The sequence below is a fragment of the Corvus cornix genome, chromosome 3 (genome assembly GCF_000738735.6).
Source record: "Corvus cornix cornix isolate S_Up_H32 chromosome 3, ASM73873v5, whole genome shotgun sequence".
Taxonomy (NCBI): Eukaryota; Metazoa; Chordata; class Aves; order Passeriformes; family Corvidae; genus Corvus; species Corvus cornix.
The window spans coordinates 6,696,479-6,715,829 of NC_047056.1; the positions used below are offsets into that span (position 1 = coordinate 6,696,479).

The 19,351-nt window shown below is 42.4% G+C and overlaps 1 protein-coding gene across 2 annotated transcripts in view; it reads left to right on the forward strand.

Annotated features, from left to right (window-relative positions):
- The window catches only part of ISM1 (isthmin 1), a 39,063-nt gene that overhangs the window by 11,159 nt on the left and 8,553 nt on the right, over positions 1 to 19,351 (forward strand). For both annotated transcript variants that reach the window (XM_039569938.1, XM_039569939.1), the window contains exons 2-3: positions 9,710 to 9,946; positions 18,312 to 18,579. In XM_039569938.1, coding sequence (XP_039425872.1) covers positions 9,710 to 9,946; positions 18,312 to 18,579 — 505 coding nt within the window. The remainder of the gene's footprint in view (positions 1 to 9,709; positions 9,947 to 18,311; positions 18,580 to 19,351) is intronic.

Below are 19,351 nucleotides of genomic sequence, written 5' to 3' on the forward strand. Positions count from 1 at the left end.
TATTCCACCTTCATCCCACACAAAATACAAGGTGACTTTATACTTATTAGTAAGTCAGCACTGAGCAAACAAGCCCTGCCCAGAGCTCTCACCGGCGTGACAGCACTCTGTCCTCAGACCAAGCGCTCCATGGTCACCAAACGCATGGCTCATCAGTGGGGAACCTGGGTTTTAGTAACCATCTACCATGGCAGCCATTGGAGAGGCAACATCTGGTGCAGAAAATGCACACATGCTATTCTGTGCTCAGCTCTGTGTGTCCATCGAACCCAGACACAGCGCTTTCTTGGCTGTTTCTGCTTTCCTCAGCTGATAAAAGCAAACTATGTGAGGCTCAGCCAGTGTAAGGTGGGAGTTCTGGCTAGTTAGAGGCACCACCTAGTGTTTAAAAGGGTTTGCCCTTGAGAGATCAATAGCTCTGAAAAAGCTGCTGAAATCCTTCAGTGGATGTGAATTTGATTCCTGCTCTTCTTTGATCTGGCAGTCATGGCATTTTGAATAATGTAAATCAAAGCTGCCTTTCTCACCTACCCATCCCTCTTTCTTCTTCTGTCTCCTAAGAGGATCATTTTTTCATGTTCTTAGGAATACAGCTTTGGCTGTCTTAACATCAAGATAAAATGAACTCATTATTTGCATAACATCAGAGGAAGGGCCAGATTAATACCGCCTCTCTGATTTTTTTCCTTCCTTTATCCTATTCCTACAATAAAATACAAGAAGTGTTTGCACATATATGGACTAAGTGGGGGAAAAGAGCCGCATATGCCAATTCCCTAATACGCACTGCTATCATTGATAAAAGGAGACACAATTACATTGTTATATTGGGTTATAAACCCCATAATACTACCATGACAATTATTGCAGTTGGCTTGTAGCAGCTGTATGAGGAGAAAATATATATATTTATCTCTTTAGCAGAGTTAAGTAGCTGGAAGTGAGTTCTGAGCCATAGCCTTCAGTGTCTCTGCTGTATCTGCTTTGGGATCTCTGTATAGAGCTGTTGTCCCTCCCTGGATCTGGTTTATCCACCAGGGTCTCATCTCTGTTCCTCACCAGAGGAGGTGAGGATACACAAAACTGAGCTTCTTATCTTTCCTCTCCTACGATGCTTTTTGCCTGCTCCCATACACTTTATTGTCAGTGGCATCTGGGTGGCTTCTGGTGCTATGTTATAGCAAGTTTGAAAAATAAAACCATTTATCCTAAAAATAGCTAGAACTAGAACATGGGGTGGAGGGGAGACAGAAATGAAGATATTTTCATTTCACGTAAGTGTCAGATTCAAAAGCATCTGCCTTGTTCAGTGTATGTATGGTATTCATTTCCTGTCTGCAGTCGATTGGAATGCCCCCCGAGTCGTTTGAAATTGAAAATCGAGTCATGCTTCTTTAATCAGCTCTAGGAAATAGCCCCCTCCCTTACTGTTCTAAGAAAAATTATGTATACATGCATAGAATTCATAATACAAAAAGGCCATGCTTGGCTCCAGGGCAAATCCTTTCTCCCCTCTTAGACAGAGAAGGGTCTTCACTGTGTCTTGCCATGGTGTGCTGCCTATCTACTCACTTGCTCTTCTTCCCCATCATGTCACTGGAGGGAGGCCTTTCTCCTGTGTATCCACATCCTCTGGTTTCTTGATCTGTCACTCGGGCAGCTCAAGGACGTGGAGCAAGAGAGCATGATGTCCACTGCTGATGGCTTGATATGAAACCACAGCAAGTATTGCCTCTGTGTGCAGATGCCGTTTATGCTAATTACTTCCAGTTGCTCCTGTATCAGTCTCCAAATTTTCCTAAATGGAGAGGGTAAAGCCATGCACTTGAAAGAGTATTTCCCTGCAGGAGCTGAGGTGCGTGGTCGTGAGGCAGCTGCTCAGATTTCTGCTGCTGTTTTGCTGTAAACTCCTGGGTGTAGTAACCCCTTCCAGCGAGTGTTGTGAGGCACATAGTCGGTGCATAGATATTGAAGGTAAACAAACACTGCCTTTCCTCTGCCTTCACCCTCTCCCTTCCATCCAAAGGAAAGTGAGTACTGGTGGGGAAGGCAGCTAAGGGAGAGGCACATAAATTATCTCACAGCGATTTGATGGTGTGTGTGTGTTTTGAGCACCAAGACTCAAATGATTTGCCTTTTTTCAGGCACAGGAGTAGCTTTGCCAGAAGCACAGGAAACATCATGTTTTTGGAATATAACACTTGTCTGCTTTCTTGCTTTCCCGTTATTAGCTTTTGCTTATGTGATGAAGTCATCATGTAACTTTTAGTCCACAGGGACTAAACACTTTCTAGTCTCTAAAAACATCTGCCAGTTAGCACAGCCAGAGTCATAGACACTTTTGAAAGCATAGGGTGGATATTCAGTGGCATATGAGAGGGAGACACACAGGCTGGGAATAGCTGTTTCTTGGAAACTAACAGCTGAAGGCAACTTTGGAAATTGAAAAGGCTTCAAGTAAGGTTACTCTTTTAGCTAGGGAGAGATGAAAACTTTACTTATTAAAGCTGGTTCACCTAGTGAAATCCCAGCCGTAGTGATTTAGTGGAATAAACTTGCAAAAGGACATAGTTTAAAACCCAGGAAAATAACTTAAGATGTATGTTTGTTCTCCTTCACTTACACTGACGTTGTGTGTGCTGACCTGCAAAGCCTGACCAAAGAGTTGTGCACAAAAAGTATTAATATTCTGGATTTCCTTTGCAGTTTTGATCGCAGCTTAAGGCAGCTTTTCCCATTTTGTTGGAACCCAATGTGTAAATTATGATGCAGGTTTCAGATGATGGGTGAGATTAAACTAGTTTAATTCAATTTCGCCAGGGTAAAAGGCAATTCTGTTTGAAGCTTTATTTTACTACTGACTTTTTGCAAGTCTTTAATGAAATCTAAATAGAATTAGAACTTTCAAAGAATTTGCATTTTGGCACCACAAGTTGTTGGAATCAAATACTTGGGCTACTCTTCAGTTGTACCTTTGCCTGTTCAGCCACTAAATCAATTTGTCCTGTGTGGAGAGCTCCAGCCAGGCAGTGATTACAGGAAAGAACTTTAGAGTAATGAAGAGTAACTAAATGTTTACCAGCAGCTTAGGCAACTGAAAATATCTGTTAACTACAAGCAAAACTTGGCACTGAGAGTCTGTAAAAGCCCTACACAATTTAATTCTGTGTGCTTGGCTGTCCCCTGGATGGCTGAGTATCTGCTGAAGAACAAAGCACCAGTGTTGTACTACATTAGAAAATTTGCTAAAGGGCCTCTGGTTTTTTCCAGCAGATATTGAGCTGTAATCACCACCAAGTTTCTATTATCAAAGTGTTTATACAAACTGGCAATTCTTCACCTCCAAGCTGAACCATACTGTTTGTATTTTCCAGCTGAATGAAAACATGAAATACAAGCAAACAACAGAGCATAAAAAATAGCTGTGATGTGAAATGTGTCCACAGCATGCAGCAAAAGGTTGCCAGATCTGAGCATAATATGGTTGGTTTTCTCCTTAAGCTCAGAGTTAAAAATATTGTCTGCCAGAACAATTCAGATGTGGACCCACTGTTTGCCAGCATGGTATGGAGGAGGCAGGAAGCTTGGTGAGCGAAACTGCCAAGCAGAATCTGAACAAAGGATGGACCAAAGCTTGATGACTGCAAGTGAATAAACTGGCTCAGTGGAGGAAGAATGGTCTTAGAGCTGCTCTGGCACTTGGGGTGTATCAGTTTGAAAGGTTCAACAAGGCAACAGCCTTTTCCTCCGCCACGGAGGGTCCTGACGTAGTGTTGGCCATGTGCCTCCAAAGGGCTGTCTGGGACTTCCTAGATGTGAAGGGGCCCTCAACCCTACAGCCCGAGGATCTCTGCAGTATCCTGGCTACATGTTCAGTTCTCAAGATTTTCTATGTAGCCATGAGGGCTACACCAAGAAGTTTTTAGTTGTAGAAGCCCTAAAATTCAAAAGGTGTGACTCTGCGATAAATGTGCCTGGATGCTTTGAGATGCTGGCTCTGCTGTATGCAGCTCCTACAGGCTATTTCAGCATAAGGCAGAAAACCAGCTGTGGTGGACTGGGTGTGTGCTGGGGCATCCCAAGCACCTCACTGTGCTGCTGCTGGCACCCAACATCTACAGAGACCACTGCTCTAACAGTGGCTGTGGATCGATGTCTACCCTGAACTTCTTACTTGCAACAGTATTTGTGACTCCCTCCTGTTCTCCACAGAGACAAAATCATTTCAAGAGCCATACAGCCCCTGAAGCTTATGTGTCTCAGAGCAGTATGCTGTGGGATCACTGGATTTGGTCTTTGCATGGCCACTTAGTCGCACAGGCAGAGGTACTGCAAGTTAGAACTGCATACAGTGTTGTTTTACCAATTTTGCTGGAGAGTTGGAGAATAATAGAGAACTACTAAAACATAGGCCATGATTAACAGAACTTTATTATCATTATTACTACCAACTGTTATCAGTGATTCATCTTTTATTTGCACAATGTTTAAAGCAGATGCTCTATTTTGGACCTGCATAGTGAAAATAATTGTGTACATGCAAGCCAATGTCATCTGCTTTAAATTATTTATTAGCAGTGACTATCTCAAATGCGTTACTTATTTTTGAAACTATTAGTTTGTGCAGTTTTCTAAAGATAAGTAAGGTTTTTCACTTCACTGCTATATGTGAGTGTGGGGCAAGCTCATTTTAAGAAAAAATGAGAATATTTTAGTAGGGGAGTGGTTGCTGTGACACCCCTCTGGTCTGACTTTCTGTCTGAGTGCCTGGACTGTATGTGGCATTAATCATAAAAGAAATCTTTCTCTGTGTATCTCTGATAATGTTTCTCAGCTGTTGACCTCACTGCCTGCTTCTCTAACACTGTCCACATACCTCGCCCTGATAGGTCCCGAGCTGCTTACATTCATGATAGATGAAAAAAATAAATAAACTCCAGGAATTAGATCACCCAAGTTTGTTACACGTCTTGGATCTCTGGAGGTGAGAGTCTCATGTAGTATCCTGGTGTGTTACTCGGCCTCCCCAGACTGCTAAATGCTAAAGTGATCGTTTAAAAACCCACGACAGCCTTCAAAATGAAAACAATCTGTTTGGGCAGGTGAGAAATGAAACCAGTCCTAATGGCTATAATGGTTTTCTGTGAAGGCCCCAGGCCTCATTTTGTCTCTGATAGCAATATAATCTTTTATAGCGTCTGTGAAGTTTCCTAATAAATAAAAGTTCCTTGTTGCTGGTGGTTGAAGATGCTGTACAGGTGCATCATGAAAGTGCAGTGACAGACCCTCGGTTTTCAATTCAAGACCTCTTGTCAAGATCATTTTACAAGATATTTCAAAGGAGCATACAAGAAATAAGAAAGCAATGTAGCTGCAGCAGGAATTTAGTAATAGATTCCCTTGCTGCCTGGGAGCTGTTAGAATGTAAGTTGTATCAGTTTTCCAAAATCCTCTCGACTCCATAATTAGCAGTGCTTGTAAATGTGCCCTTACTTTGGTAAGTGGGGAGTGAATGAAGGAAAGTAATAAATATGAAGGACAGAGAAAGAGCAACTGCTTCATAATATTTTCTGTAGCTACAGTCATTCCTCACTTATTCTCTGTCTTGGTTGTTTTTCCAGAACTGGAAATGGTATTAAAATAAGGAAGAGAGGAGGGAGATCAACTTCTTGCTTGCCAAAATTGCAGAGAAATTCCTTTTTCCCCTAGTTTGGTATTTTGACAAGTTCCCATTTCTGTTTAGCTTCTCTGTGGGGAAGAGAAACAGTACATTTCCCTGCAGTTCATGTCTATCATGACAGAGGGAGAAACATCATGGGAAGGCCAAGGAGGGCGTTAAAATACCGGTCTGATTATTGAAGAGTTAAGCTGCAGTATCCGGCAGAACATTTTTCCTGCATGCAGGATTGTCTCTTGGGGCCTTAAACCCTGCCAGAGTGCAAGTCCCACCTGGACCACCAACATGTAAAATTATCCTCACAAAATCCCTGTGAATTGCACTTCTTTTGTGGTTTATAGATGGACACAAAGACATTCATACGTACTGACCTACTGCCCTCCCTTTTTCAGAGATGGGTGTTGCAAGGTGCATTACTCTGTAATGCAAATAATGTGTCAGATTCTCTCTCAAGGGTTTATTTCGTTGTCTTGTCACACAACTGTGGATTATATGTTCCTGCCCTTATATACTGTCCACACTTGGAACACTCAAAAATCCTAAGCTGTTTTTGTATTAGGATCTTCTATAATTATCTGATCCCATGGGGCTTGCAGAACTGTAGCTTACAGCCAGGATGAGTAACCTCTCAAAATCATCTTAATGGAAAGTTTAAACATTGTGAATAATCCTGTTAAATGAAGGGGGAAAAAGTGTTTTATCTTAAAATATTTAGAGCAGATGCATCATTTGAGTAAGAAACCAGTGTGCCTGAATTGGAAATGTCATAACTTCAAAGAAACTGAGTCAGTAGTTCTGAATGAAGTGACATAGCTTTTAAAGGAAGGCAAGCAACACTGCTTTCCCAAAAGCATCAGGAATAAAATTGTGTACACCTAAAAATAAATAGCGTGAAATATAAACATGGGAAATAATGTAAAAATAAGAAGAGAAGAATATCCCCCCTGAAAAAAAAAAAATTAAATTTCATCTATTAGCTTTGAAATATAAACCCTGTTTTCTTCAGAAAGGATGCTGGCATTGCAATAAGGACAAACTTTTGCCTGCTAGATGGGTCTTGGAAGAACCTTTGCAGAGCTAATGCAGTAGCACAGGGTGAGCGCTGTCTTCTCTTCACACGCAGTTCAAGCTCACTTTTATTTGTGGCAGCCTCTTTAATCTTTTTACCAGAAATACACATTTCTAATACTGCAGATCAGCTTAGACATGACACCAAGAAGTATCTTCCTAAAAAATGGACATCTCTTCATTTTATTGACTGGAAATAAATGTCCTTTCACTCGTGGTACTATGAGCAGATAACTGGAATGATCACACATGCTGAGCATTTCCATTTGCCTGTGTTGCAGTACGATACAGAGGCCCAAGGAGCCCTATCTTGGGCTTTCCTAGTGTAAAAGGGACTGAGAGACAGCGCTGCCTCTAGGTAGAGCACACACTCTTTAACCTGGGTCATTCCTGCCAGGCATTAGTCAACCCTGCTCTTGAAGTCAAGCTCCATGTCCCACTCACTGTCTGCTCTGGGGCTTCGAAGTCGCTGCCATCAGAAATGTGTACCTGATGTGTCACTGGGGTCTCTGGGTCGTGTCCATCCTGAGCAAGCAGAGTGGCCCATCCTCCCTTGCCTGCAGCAGCCTTTGGGATGCAGCAGTTATCTTGTCCTCCCTCCGTTTTTCTTTCCAATGTCAAGCAGCCCCGTCGCGCTCGGTCTGTAATTAATGACAGTCCCTGCCCCAAGCAGCTTGGTAGTGGGCCCGATCAGCCTGATGTCATTACCTCACCATGACAGTTTCCTAACTAACTCCATGTGATATTCCATCTGTTTGACACTATTAAAAACTTTTTATATAGCCGTTATTATTGTAGTTGCTGAGCTCCCCGCAAACATCTCAGTGAGGAAGGGAAGTGCTGTTATCCCCACTGAGGCACCAGCAGACCATGACCTGTCAGGATCACACACCAAGTCTTGTCAGAGGCTTAAATGTGGGTCTCCAAAGGCCTGGGTCAGCTCTAGCTGCATGGTATGTTAATGTGGAGGATCAGGATGCTCCTGAAGGGGCAGGCAGATAGGGAAAGTATAAAATTGTATGTGAGAATTTTATTAGTTTTTAATAAAATCTTACTTTATTTTTAATAAAGGTAAGATTATGGGCATGATACCCCAGTAAAAGTAGTTAAGTACCACTTTTTTTTTGGCTCCTGACTGAAGTAATTTAATCACAGCACTATTACACCCTGTTGTTAGTGAGACACAATTGAAAAGCCATTTAATCCTCATGCACCAAGCATGTTAAATTCTGTCTGAAAAGTGTTAAGTTAAAGCACTAGCATATGAGTAAGGAACCTAAAGTTAGCTAAGTGGCCCTCAGTTTCGTTTCCCAGAGCTTGCTGCTGTGTGATGTGCTTTCTGCTTTATATTGAATAACGGGTGGGCCACCAAAGGCATCTGAAAGTCCTTCCTGGTCTCCAGCAAAGAGAAGAGCCTGTTTTAGCCTTCAAGCAAAGCACACTGTCAGGAGCACACACATTTTAGCACTGCATACATGCACTAGTTCAGAATTTGAACCTGTGCTGTAGATAAATGTGTAAAGTTGCCCTTTTGGCACTTTCAGGGTGTAACCATTCTGGGCGTGACAATACAAAGACAATATTAATTCTGCCAAATCTGATTTTGCTCTTTACAAATGGAGTGCAGTGAGGAGGATAGAGAAGAAGCACCTTCATTTCTACTTGATACAATTTCACTTAGTCCAAGATAACTCTTCAAGCTTAGTTTATTTTAAGTCACTGAATATTTTCCTGTACTGCGCACAGGTTATATTGTAAAATCTCTTTAAAGGTCAATTTATAACCTTCTAAGCAAATAAACACAAAATAAAAGAAAAGGCATTGGAGCTGTTATCTATCTGAGAGCTTAGCTAAAGGTATGCTATGGCTTAATTTGGACCAGGGGAGCTGGATGGAGATTGCGTTTAACCAGAAATGCTGGCAAAAATATGCTTCAGTAGAGCCAGAACCACATGTGGCCATTCCACTTTAATTGTGCTTGTTTTAAAAGATAGGTCTTTAACATTTACCCTCTCCATGCTTGCTGTCTCTTTATGAGCTGAAAATAAAAACTCCCCAGGCAGTCATACTAAGACCTCAAGCTAAAATTTTTCAGCTGAGTCAAACCCAAAACCTGTGCTGAATCTGCTCCATGCTTTTTTTTTTTTTTTTGTAGCCATAAGAAGATTGGACTTCTCTGCTGTTTTTTCCCCAAGTCCCCAGGCTAGTCCTAACCCAGGGAGCCAGTGTTTTGATACTAAATGTGTCTCCTTGGTGAGGTCAAAGGCAGTGGCAGCAGTGCTACTGGTTCAGAGGCAGCCTGCTGTAATATACTACAAAACCCAAAAGTACGCTCAACAATAACAAAAGCATTAACCGCTGACCCACAGCTTGGTGAAATTCAATCCCACCATTAGGCAAACATGAAAATGAGATCCCAGAGGAAGGAAGGTTCAGATGTTCAAGACCAGAGAAATTGGGTGAGGAACACAGAGACGAGATGGAAGCTGTTGCGGACTGAGGGGAGAGAAGGAGAAGTTGCCAGCTCAGCGGTAGGATCTTTTAATACCATAAATTTCAACGTGGCCTTAACAGTCAGTGGTTTTGCTGCACTTTGGAACAAAGCAAACTGAAACGATTTATAAGAAGGATGCCTTTCGGCATTTTTAGGGACGTGTTTAATGTGGTACCATTTGATTTCCCAGGGGTTACTTCAGAGCCTCATGTTTCTAGGTTCGTTTTAAGTCTGATGCTTGTGTCCACGTGTAGGTGCTCACCACGAGGCTGGAATGGTTCAAGAGCCTGGGAGAGCTAAGGGCCCAAGTCTGACTGAGTTTTATCTTGTGTCAGCTGGCTACAGATTTGTGTTTCAGTAGCGAGCCGTGGGCCTGGGTGCTGTAAGGCTGCAGCCATTGGAGGGAGGGGGGCACTGGCAGGACTGCACGCTCTCAGTTGTCATTATTGTGCCTTGCTTTCCTTCCCCAGAACACACTGAGTGCAGAGGACCATTCTCCTCAAGACAGTTTCACCCTGAACCCTGAGGAGCGACGAGAATACCCTGATCTCCAGGCTGCCCACCAGCCATTCCCTAAGGAGCAATTCAGGCAGGAGAATGGGCATACATCCTTGCAAAGAGATGGACCCAGATCTTTTCTCCTGGATCTCCCAAACTTCCCCGACCTGTCAAAAGCGGATATCAATGGGCAGAATCCCAACATTCAGGTACAAATTTATGTTAACATCTGATTTTTTTATAACTTACACAAAGTTATTTTACTGAACCAAGACAACTTTCAGCTTGGCTTGCATGACATGCAGCCAGAACAATCTGTCTCTACCAATAGAGAAGGTATATAGTACAATATAATGTAATGTAACATAGTATTATATATAAAAAATACATAATACATACTTTTTCTCTCTAAGTTAATGCACAGATTGCAAATGTTTTCTAAATTGCTCCTTGGATAGCATTGATTGCATAAGTGTGGAGGACAATGTAGACCTGTTTGTGATACTAAACCCATCTTTGTGACACTAAACCCATCTTTGTGACTGCCATTTTGGAGCATATTACCTTCATTGATAATAAGTGGGTATTTTAATTTCTGTCTTCAATTAATTGGTGTAAAACTTGTTTGTGAACAGATTTGCTTTTGGTATGCTATTATAAAATGCAACCATCCCCAAACGTTGTCAGAGAACAAGTCTTTCATTTTCAGGTCAAAATGTGTTCCTCTGTATGGAAGTGAGACTTAGAGTTAATTTCTGTAGCAGCTGCTTGGAGTAAAAAAAAGTTGTCTGCAAGAAACTTTGTTATATGTTATTCCTCAAACTGTTCTTGGGTTTGGAACAGCCTCTTACAAGCCACTTGCATCTTGAAACTTCAAGGATCGGAGAGAGGAAAAAATGAGTGATTTGTTTTTAATTCAGAGCCTTAAAGCAAAATTGGCATTAATAAGCAGTCTCTTTTAACCAAAACAATAAATTCAAAAGTTGTTCTGCCTAAGAAGTGCTTATAAAAACAATGCACTAATAGATCTGGTTTTCTGGTTAAATTAATTCCTGGCTTCTTATAGTCCCCCAGCCCACAAAATTACCATCCTTTTGATATGTCTAAGAAGTACGTATGTAAAGATGTAATAGATCTGCTGGTGAGAGGCCAACATGCTCAAGAGGGCTGGAGCACCTCTGCTCTGGAGACAGGCTTGAAGGGCTGGGGCTGTTCAGCCTGGAGAAAAGAAGGCTCAGGGGACACCGTAGAGCACCTTCCAGTGCTAAAGGGGCTCCAAGAGAGCTGGAGAGGGACTTTTTACAAGGGCATGGAGTGATAGGACAAGAGAGAATGGCTTTAAACAGACAGAGGATAAGTTTAGAGTAGTTTTAGGAAGAAATTCTTCCCTGTCAGGGTGGGGAGGCTCTGGCACAGGTTGCCCAGAGAAGTTGTGGCTGCCCCATCCCTGGAAGTGTTCAAGGCCAGGTTGGATGGGGCTCTGAGCAACCTGGTCTGGTGGAAGGTGTCCCTGCCCATGGCACGGGGGTGGAATGGGATGATCCTTAAGACCTCTTCCAACCCAAACCAGTGCATGATTCCATGACTGGGTGAGAGCAAGCTGCCTCCACAGAGTCACTCCCTTGCAGTCGCAGTAGATAAGTTGGAACATCTCTTGTGCAAGGAGAACCATTCCAGAGAGCTTTAGGAAGGGAAGATTGGGAAGCTGTAGGGGCCCCAGATTGTGGCATGAGGCAAATAGTGTAACATCACTGTTTGAACAGTATGTAAACTGCAGAGGAGGACAGGAGGAAACAAAAACCTTCTCTGAGTGGTAACAGCATACAATGTTTAGACACAGGGAACAGATAAAAGAGATGGCAACAGTTCCCTGGCTTGTCTTCATAGTAACTGCTGCTGCTCTGACCTCTTTTTCCACCACCTGATCTCAGAAATTTGTCAGCAACTATGTCAGCAGTTTTGCTGGACTCTGAGAACTGGGAAGACTAGTCCTGTAAACTGAAAAGCATTGGACAACATTGATCCCAGAGCTCTTGTGCACAAGGATGAGCCCTTTCAGAAACAGGCTCCCTGAGTTCTGCATTTTATTTACTCTGCACTTACTCTGCTTACTTAGGTGCATAAATAGTGATATACAAAGCTTCTTCAAGTTCTTGGTTGACAGTCTTGCAGCTGGTCAAGCCTCATGGAGATAAAACTCCCATTAATTCCTTACAGAGACAGAGAAAGTTTATTTCTTTGCCTAAAGCTTGTAAAAGTTGGCCTGCTCTTTTAGGAAAAATAGGATTATAGTGAATTCTTGCTTTTTAAACAGTACTATACTGACCTGAACAGAAATAGTGACACTTGCTGACTTGCAAATTTCCCATCAGCTATTTGGCAGGTGAAAACAGAATTGATGCTTATTTTTGGTTTTGCACAATGGCTCCTGGCTCTGTAAGTTACAATCCTGGGAGTGTTGATTTAAAGAGTCCTCCTAGGACTGAGAAATTGGAAAGGAGAAAACAGCTTCCATTTTAAGATAGCATAATGGCCACATTTTCTTCTCAAAGACTCAAAACCTCTTTTTCCTTCTACTGCATAGACCAAAAATAACATCTTTTTAATGGAAGTTATACCTGGGAAATTAAAAATCTAAGAAAGAGACATAAAATTCTTCCAAAAAAGCAGGCGGGAAAGATACTCCAGCGAGTTTTCTTTAGGGCCATTCCTTCTCTGGTTCCTGTGAGATGGCACTTGCTGTATCATGCCCTGGTGTGTGCTCTTTTAGTGATGAACTGGTGAATATCAGAACACCATCAGAGGAATTCAGATTACCCCAGGTACTGCCGTATTTATCAGATGATAACCTAAGTACAGCAGACTGTCTCTAGAAAACCCTCAGAAGCAACAGTCAGAGCTGCAGTAATCCAAATGAATATGTCTCTTTGCATACAAGACCAGGACAACACTTACTGGTCTTGCTGTGGTGTTCTAGCCTTGTAAAATCTCCCGTCATTTCAAGTGGCATTTTATGCTTCAGCTGTGCTTCCACACTGGTTGTTGAGAGTAACCACAGTAGCTGCTGTTGAGCAAAGACTGGCTGCTTGGTTTGGGGTATTTTGTTTTCCTTTTTGTCATTTTAACAGTTCTGTCAATGCCTGGAAGACTTCTAGATGAGAAGGTGATTACAAAAACTGATCACATGGTTTTTTTAGATTTCCTTTCACAAGTGGAAAATACCCTAGGATGTCTAGGTTTGCACTTGTTTGACAGACTAGCCAAGGGATGCCTATGCAGACCCTGTAATTGGTCAGGGTTATTATTCAGTCAGAATTGTTCTAACCCCTGAGTAGCAGAACGAAGTCACATGGGAGGTGTACAGGAACCTGCCTATTTTCCATTTCTGATGGGTTTTTCTTGTCTGTTCTAAACAGCCTTCTACAACCTCTTCACTCTTTGCAGCCAACCCTCTGTTTGGAGCCAGATGTTTCAACCTGCAACTGAACTTTTTGCCCAGTCCCTCCCCTTTTCCTTCTACTACTGGTCTCCCAGGGTTGTGCACTGTGAGAGGGACAGGTAGTCTGCTGCTCTGTTGTTGCACTGCTTTGCTGCTTCCCCAGCAGTGCTCGACACCATGACAAATGAGCAGGAAAGGGAAAACTCATAGAACCATAGAGTAGTTTGGGTTGGAAAGGACCTTCAAGATCATCTAGTTCAAGTCCCCCTGCCATGGGCAGGGACACCTTCCACTAGATCAGGTTATTTAGAGGCCTATCCAGCCCAGTCACACCTCCAGGGACAAGGAGATCACAACCTCTTTGGGCAATAAGGGCATTTGGTGGATATTAATGTTCCTCACTGAACTTAAATCTTGGTCAAGCTTCATGACCAATAGAGCTGAAACACAGCTGGGTGAGCTCCAGTCGTAATGGATGTATTAAACATTTCGAAGAGGTGACATATTCTGGGTGAAAACTGCACAGGAACAGGTAGGATTCCTGTTTAAAACCATGTTGATAACCATGGTAATTGATAGGAGTGGCTTTAAACCGGAAGAAGTTAATGCCTGCTACGTCTTTATCATTTTTCATGAGGCCTGTGGCCATATCCACTAGTCACACCACTCCAGTGCTGCTGTGTTAGCTTTGTTATCTATTTGTTACCTATTTTCTCTCTTTGATACCTACTGGGTTACTACCTTGTCTTAGAAGAACTTCTACACAAAACCACCCACTCTAGGAACATACACAACTAAAGAGAAACAAGGCTCTGTGATCTGCTTTTAAAAAAGAGCTGCAGACTTCAACTCTTCTCCAAGTTCACCCATGGCCATTTCCCTCACCTCCACCTGCCTCATAATGTCACTTTTTACTCATTTTATTAGATTTACTTTTTAGCTATCACTTATATTTGTCCTTTGAAGCTGCTGGTTTCAATGCATTTGAAAGCAACACCCTCTTGGTATTGTCACAGAAGACTCAACAGTGTCTGACCAGTCCTACCAGTCTGATCTCTAATTTAGCACAGGAGGAGCTGGAGGGCTCCAGCAGTGCTTGTTTCTTGTAAGGCTTGTGAGGTCTAATACCTTGAGGTAGCAGCACAGCAGTTGTTGCCAGGTGCAGCACTGGAAGCACAGTGGAGCCTAGCAGGAGCTGGTTGCTCCTCTGGCCAGCTGGAGATACTCGTGCAGGCAGAGCCGGGGGCTGCGGGCCACGGTTAAGCTGCTGTCAATACCAGAGCTGTGCAGGTTTCTCAACATCATGCTGTAACAAGATCTCACTGCAGAGCACAGAATTCAGAGCTAGAACACGTTTTTATTTCTGGGGTTCAGCTGGGCTCATCAGAGATTGCAAATTGGATTACAGCATTAAATAGAAATTTCAGGTTTCAAGTCACATTGTCTTCTTTGCTCCCAACAGAGTTTGAGGTTCCTTCACTTTTCAAGTCCAGAAAACTAAGTGACATGACACAACCAGAAGTAAATTGGTATCACTGCTGATACAATTTTAATTAAAATCATGTGGCGTAAAGCCGGATTTACCATTTCAATCTCTTACAATGAACTTGTTTCTGTTCTCCTGTTATTCTTACCTCATTGCTGACTTGCATGTCTATCTTACCAGAATGGCAAGTTCTGTATTGAAAATTTGCATCGATTGTATGAAAGAAACAGGATAGAAATGCTGTAGGATCTGCTGCTTGCACGATATCACAAACATAGTTCTTCCTGAAACATAATCTTCCAGTTGCTTGGGGCAATGTTTACACCAGTAAAGTGAATTCAGAAACATTGTCTCTGTAAACAGGACGAAGAACACAGAACTTTTTGTGCACTCCAGCAGGCTGGGATAATATTTATCTTCTGTATATTTTTGGCCAGGAGAAAATTGGATGTTGGTGTCTGCATACATCTGTGCTTGATACACTTGTTTCATTAGAAATTGACTGCAAATCTGTTGTTTTAATGTGCCTACGCCAACTGCTTTTAACAGTTGTCAGAGGAATGTCCTTATTCCTAGCTCATACAACCATAAAAAAGTGGCTTTATTTTAGGTTTGAATACTTCTGGGGATGATTGTGGATTTATACAAGAACTGTGTTACCACAGACATTTTGGGAAGCTTGAGAAAAAAAGAATCTTTACAGTTTTGATAATCACTGGAAGAAGAAATCAGCCTCTAAAATTGTCTCCAAGATAGAATTGCTAAAGCAGATTTATTTTTTAATTTTTAAGAGAACATGTAAGCTGGAATACTTATACAGCATGAAAGCTTTTCCAGAGCTTCTCTGAACGCCTGTTCTTTATGACTCTAGTTCTTGGTCTTTATTCTCTAGTTCTTGATTTCTTTATTCCTTTTTATAAACAGCCCCCAATATAGAAACTGATGAAACAAGTTACATGTTTCAGTGCCATGTACATGTATGTACAGTCATGGACTAACACTGTAAGTCTATCTAACTACTGGGAAGAATTTAGTGAAAGCTGACTTTTCAAAATTTTAGACTGGGATAAGGGAGCAATTGCTCACCTGAAACAGCAGCCTCTTCTCACAAGTCTGCCCTAACTTTTGGAGGAGGGATTACTAGGATTAGGCACTGATTTCCTCCCTGCCTCTGGAAAGTCCATTAAGTCAAATGGAGCTCGGCAGAGCACAGCCAAGTCCCTGAAAACACCAGAGTCGATTGAAGCTGGCTTCTAATTTCCGAGAGTGGCGGTTCAGGCAATCCCAGGATTCTTTATAGAATTTCTTTCACTGTATGATTTTTATGCCACAATAAACACCTTGGTAATCAAAGCTTAAAGCAGTGGAGAGAGGAACACCGTTATTTGTCAGACTACCACACTGGATTTTGCTTCTGCTGGTTTTGGTTTTTAAATTAGCTGTGTGTTGGAAAACTCATTTTAGAGGCCTTTCTAATAAGCTTCCTCAGTGGTAAAAACAGACTGCAGGGGCTATCTGATTGCACAGATGTGTCTTGGAAGTAAGTTAGTTGCAGTGCTGCTGGAGGTCTGGTGGGGTCTGATGACACTGCAAGCCCATGTGTTCCACCTGCCTTTCCTCACCAGTGTAGCACCAAGCTCAGCAGACGTTTCTCTGTCCCTGCAAACCATCTTTTCCTTAAACTGACTTGGCAGCATCAATCGTTATTTAAAACCAAGTTCCTGTGGTTCTTCAAATTGTCCCTGGCTGAAATAATGCAAGTTCATGCTGATTGACTGTCACACAGCTACAGATTATCAAAGCAAATGGAGCAATTATCATTATTTTTTATCAGAGGGATGGTTTTTCCCACTTTGCTGAGTCACTGCTCAGAGAGTTAGTGTGGTCCTAAAAATACTTGCTACTAAAGTACTGGAGTTGTACTAATTTCCAGGTGGGGAGTACCAAAGCCCCACCACTGGCAGTGGTTGCCACTCAGTAAGGCGATTTCCTTTCATTTATTGTGAAAACTCTGTTTTCTTGGATAGATGAAACAATTTTGAATGCCTGAACTGACCCTGATGTTTTCAAGCTTATGAAATCCATTTTAATTCTTGGTCTGTAGAAACTGAGGTTTAATGAAGTAATCGTTCCAATTCCATATTTAGGCTGGGAGTGAAATACCTTTTGTGTAAATATGCTGTTAGGCTGACAGCTGCACTTTCCTTTGCTCTTGCTCTTTCTCCTAGTGGAGCTTCATAGTAGCCTGAAAGTTTTTTCATTTCAATGGCCTGGTCTGTGATAAAATGCAAAGCATGAAATAGGTTCAAAATCTCCTTTCTCCAAACACAGGATGTGTGGGCATTGTTTGTCTGCAGCTCTGAGGGTATGACAGTTCTTCTTTGCTTCCTATGTCACACCCTCTGGGTCACAGGTAGCTGTGACGTTTTCTTTCTTTTCCTTGTGTGTGATTTTACCAAAAACAATTTTATAAAACGAATCTTTTATGCACCATGCACATCCACAGAGCTGTGTAAATGACTTCTAGCATAATTGTACGTTATTTCAGTTTTATACAACCTGATTTTCACTGTGTACCATCTTGGAAGGCTGAGAATGCCTCCATACCTATTAAACATTATAGATATATCTTGAGAGTCACTTCTGGTTGTTTAGCCAGTCCAGTGTAATCAATGAACCCCATTAGCATGACACATGAGAGCTTTTTGTGATGTATCTGTGGCCAGGCAATGCTTGCATGACTCACAGAGCCAAGGTTTCTGGCAGCTAGTCTCTGCTTCTACCTAAATAGCCACCTATGTGCACACACAGTATTTATCCAAGAGTTTTACAATTACACATTGTTCAGCACAGAAAGCAACAATCAAGGGTTGCTCTTATGCACAGTGATATTGACATTTGTGATGTCTGTGAGGGAATTGGGCAGCAAACTCTGAATTTTGGTTCTGGGCTTCTGTAGAAACCATAAACAGGTTGACCATAACAGGTCATTATACTCTTCCAGCATGACAAAAGGACCTACTTTAGAGGGCTTTGCAGCAAGTCACTTACTCAGCGTTGGTCAGAGGAGCTGCTGGCTCCCATCACTGCCACAAAGTGTGGTTTCATGCAGCAGTAACAGCTGGACTGCTGCCAGAGGGCAAGACAGACGCAAACCCAGAGGTACCTGGGCTCTGCATCTTTACCTTCACACTCATGGCCTTGCTTAGCCCCATCTTGAGTCAGCCCAAGGCCTTGGAACAGGCTCTGCACATTGGTGTGCTTCATGCTTGCCTCAAATTCAGCCTCAGCACAGACTACAGGTTTGGTTTTCTTTTTCCTGTTCATATATGTTTGGCTCTAAACACATATTCCCCATAAGGCAGAAAATTATGCTGCAAAGGTTTTAGGCACAGCATGGGTTATTATTTTGTGCAGGATTTTTCCTAGCCTTTGTTCCAAGATCTGATTCAGCAGAGGTAGCAGAAGGAATCACTCATCCTCTGCCTATCTCTGGGCTCAGTAATCCGCATATGGTTTACAATATGCAAACTCAAAGGTATTGCACAGCCCCTTTGCCAGGCAGCACCTCGTCTTTGCTGTGTGGAAAGTTTCCCACTGACCGGGAGGAGGCGCTGACAGTCAGACTGGGCTGTTCTGAATCCCACAGGTTACCATTGAAGTGGTGGATGGCCCCGACACGGAGACAGACAAGGATCTGCAGAAGGAGAGCAGCAAGCCCAGCTGGCCAGCCCCATCGCCTGACTGGAGGAACTGGTGGCAGAGGTCCTCCACCTTGACTCGCATGAGCAGCGGGGACCAGGACTACAAGTACGACAGCACTACTGAGGACAGCAACTTCCTAAACCCTCTCGGTGGGTGGGATAGTCATGCACCCAGTCACCGGACATTTGAGTCCAAGGAGCAGCCAGAGTATGGTAAGTTTGCGTTCCAGGCCTCGTATGGGCATTTTGGGATTGTAAAAAACAAGCGTGGGGGAAATGAGAATGGTGAGGCATCGCTGAGAGCAGGCCAAGCAAAATAGAATTTTTCAACATGTGGCTTTTGTTCATCAGCTTTTAAATAAAAATCTGTGCAGATGCACAAGCTGTACTGTGGTAGCTGCATTCCACTAGTAAGTCTATAATCTTGAAAATCATACCAGTTATCCCAGAAGAGTGCCTTTTTTTAGTCCGACGTGTGCTTTTTTTAAAAGTAGAGGAAACAAGGTTTCATATTTATTTTTAGAGTAAGGATAAGTACAAATTTAGAATTGTGCGGTGGTTTGGGAACCAAAATATAACTATTGGATAAATAAGCAAGATCTGAAACGTGGTAGTATTTGGTGGATACACAAATAAGATTAATTATGTTGGTGCATGTGTGGGGAGTGGCATGTGCAGCAGGAACATTGTGTATTTGCGTGTGTAATATTATTCCAGATGTGTCACAGCAAAAACAATTGTTTTCAGCTTGTTGTATGAAACAGCTGCAGAAACTAGAAACAGAGACGAACTACAGCTATTCACTGCCCTGACAGGCTGTGACTGTCCACATGGGAATGACCCAAGGGAGGTGAGCTAAACTGTGTTCACAGGAGCCCCTTGAATTTAAGTTGTGTGTAAATACAAACAACTTTAGTCAGAACAAGGTGTCAGAGCCGCAGTACTTTTACCCTGGAATTTCTGTTGTTATTCCCCAGATGCTGCA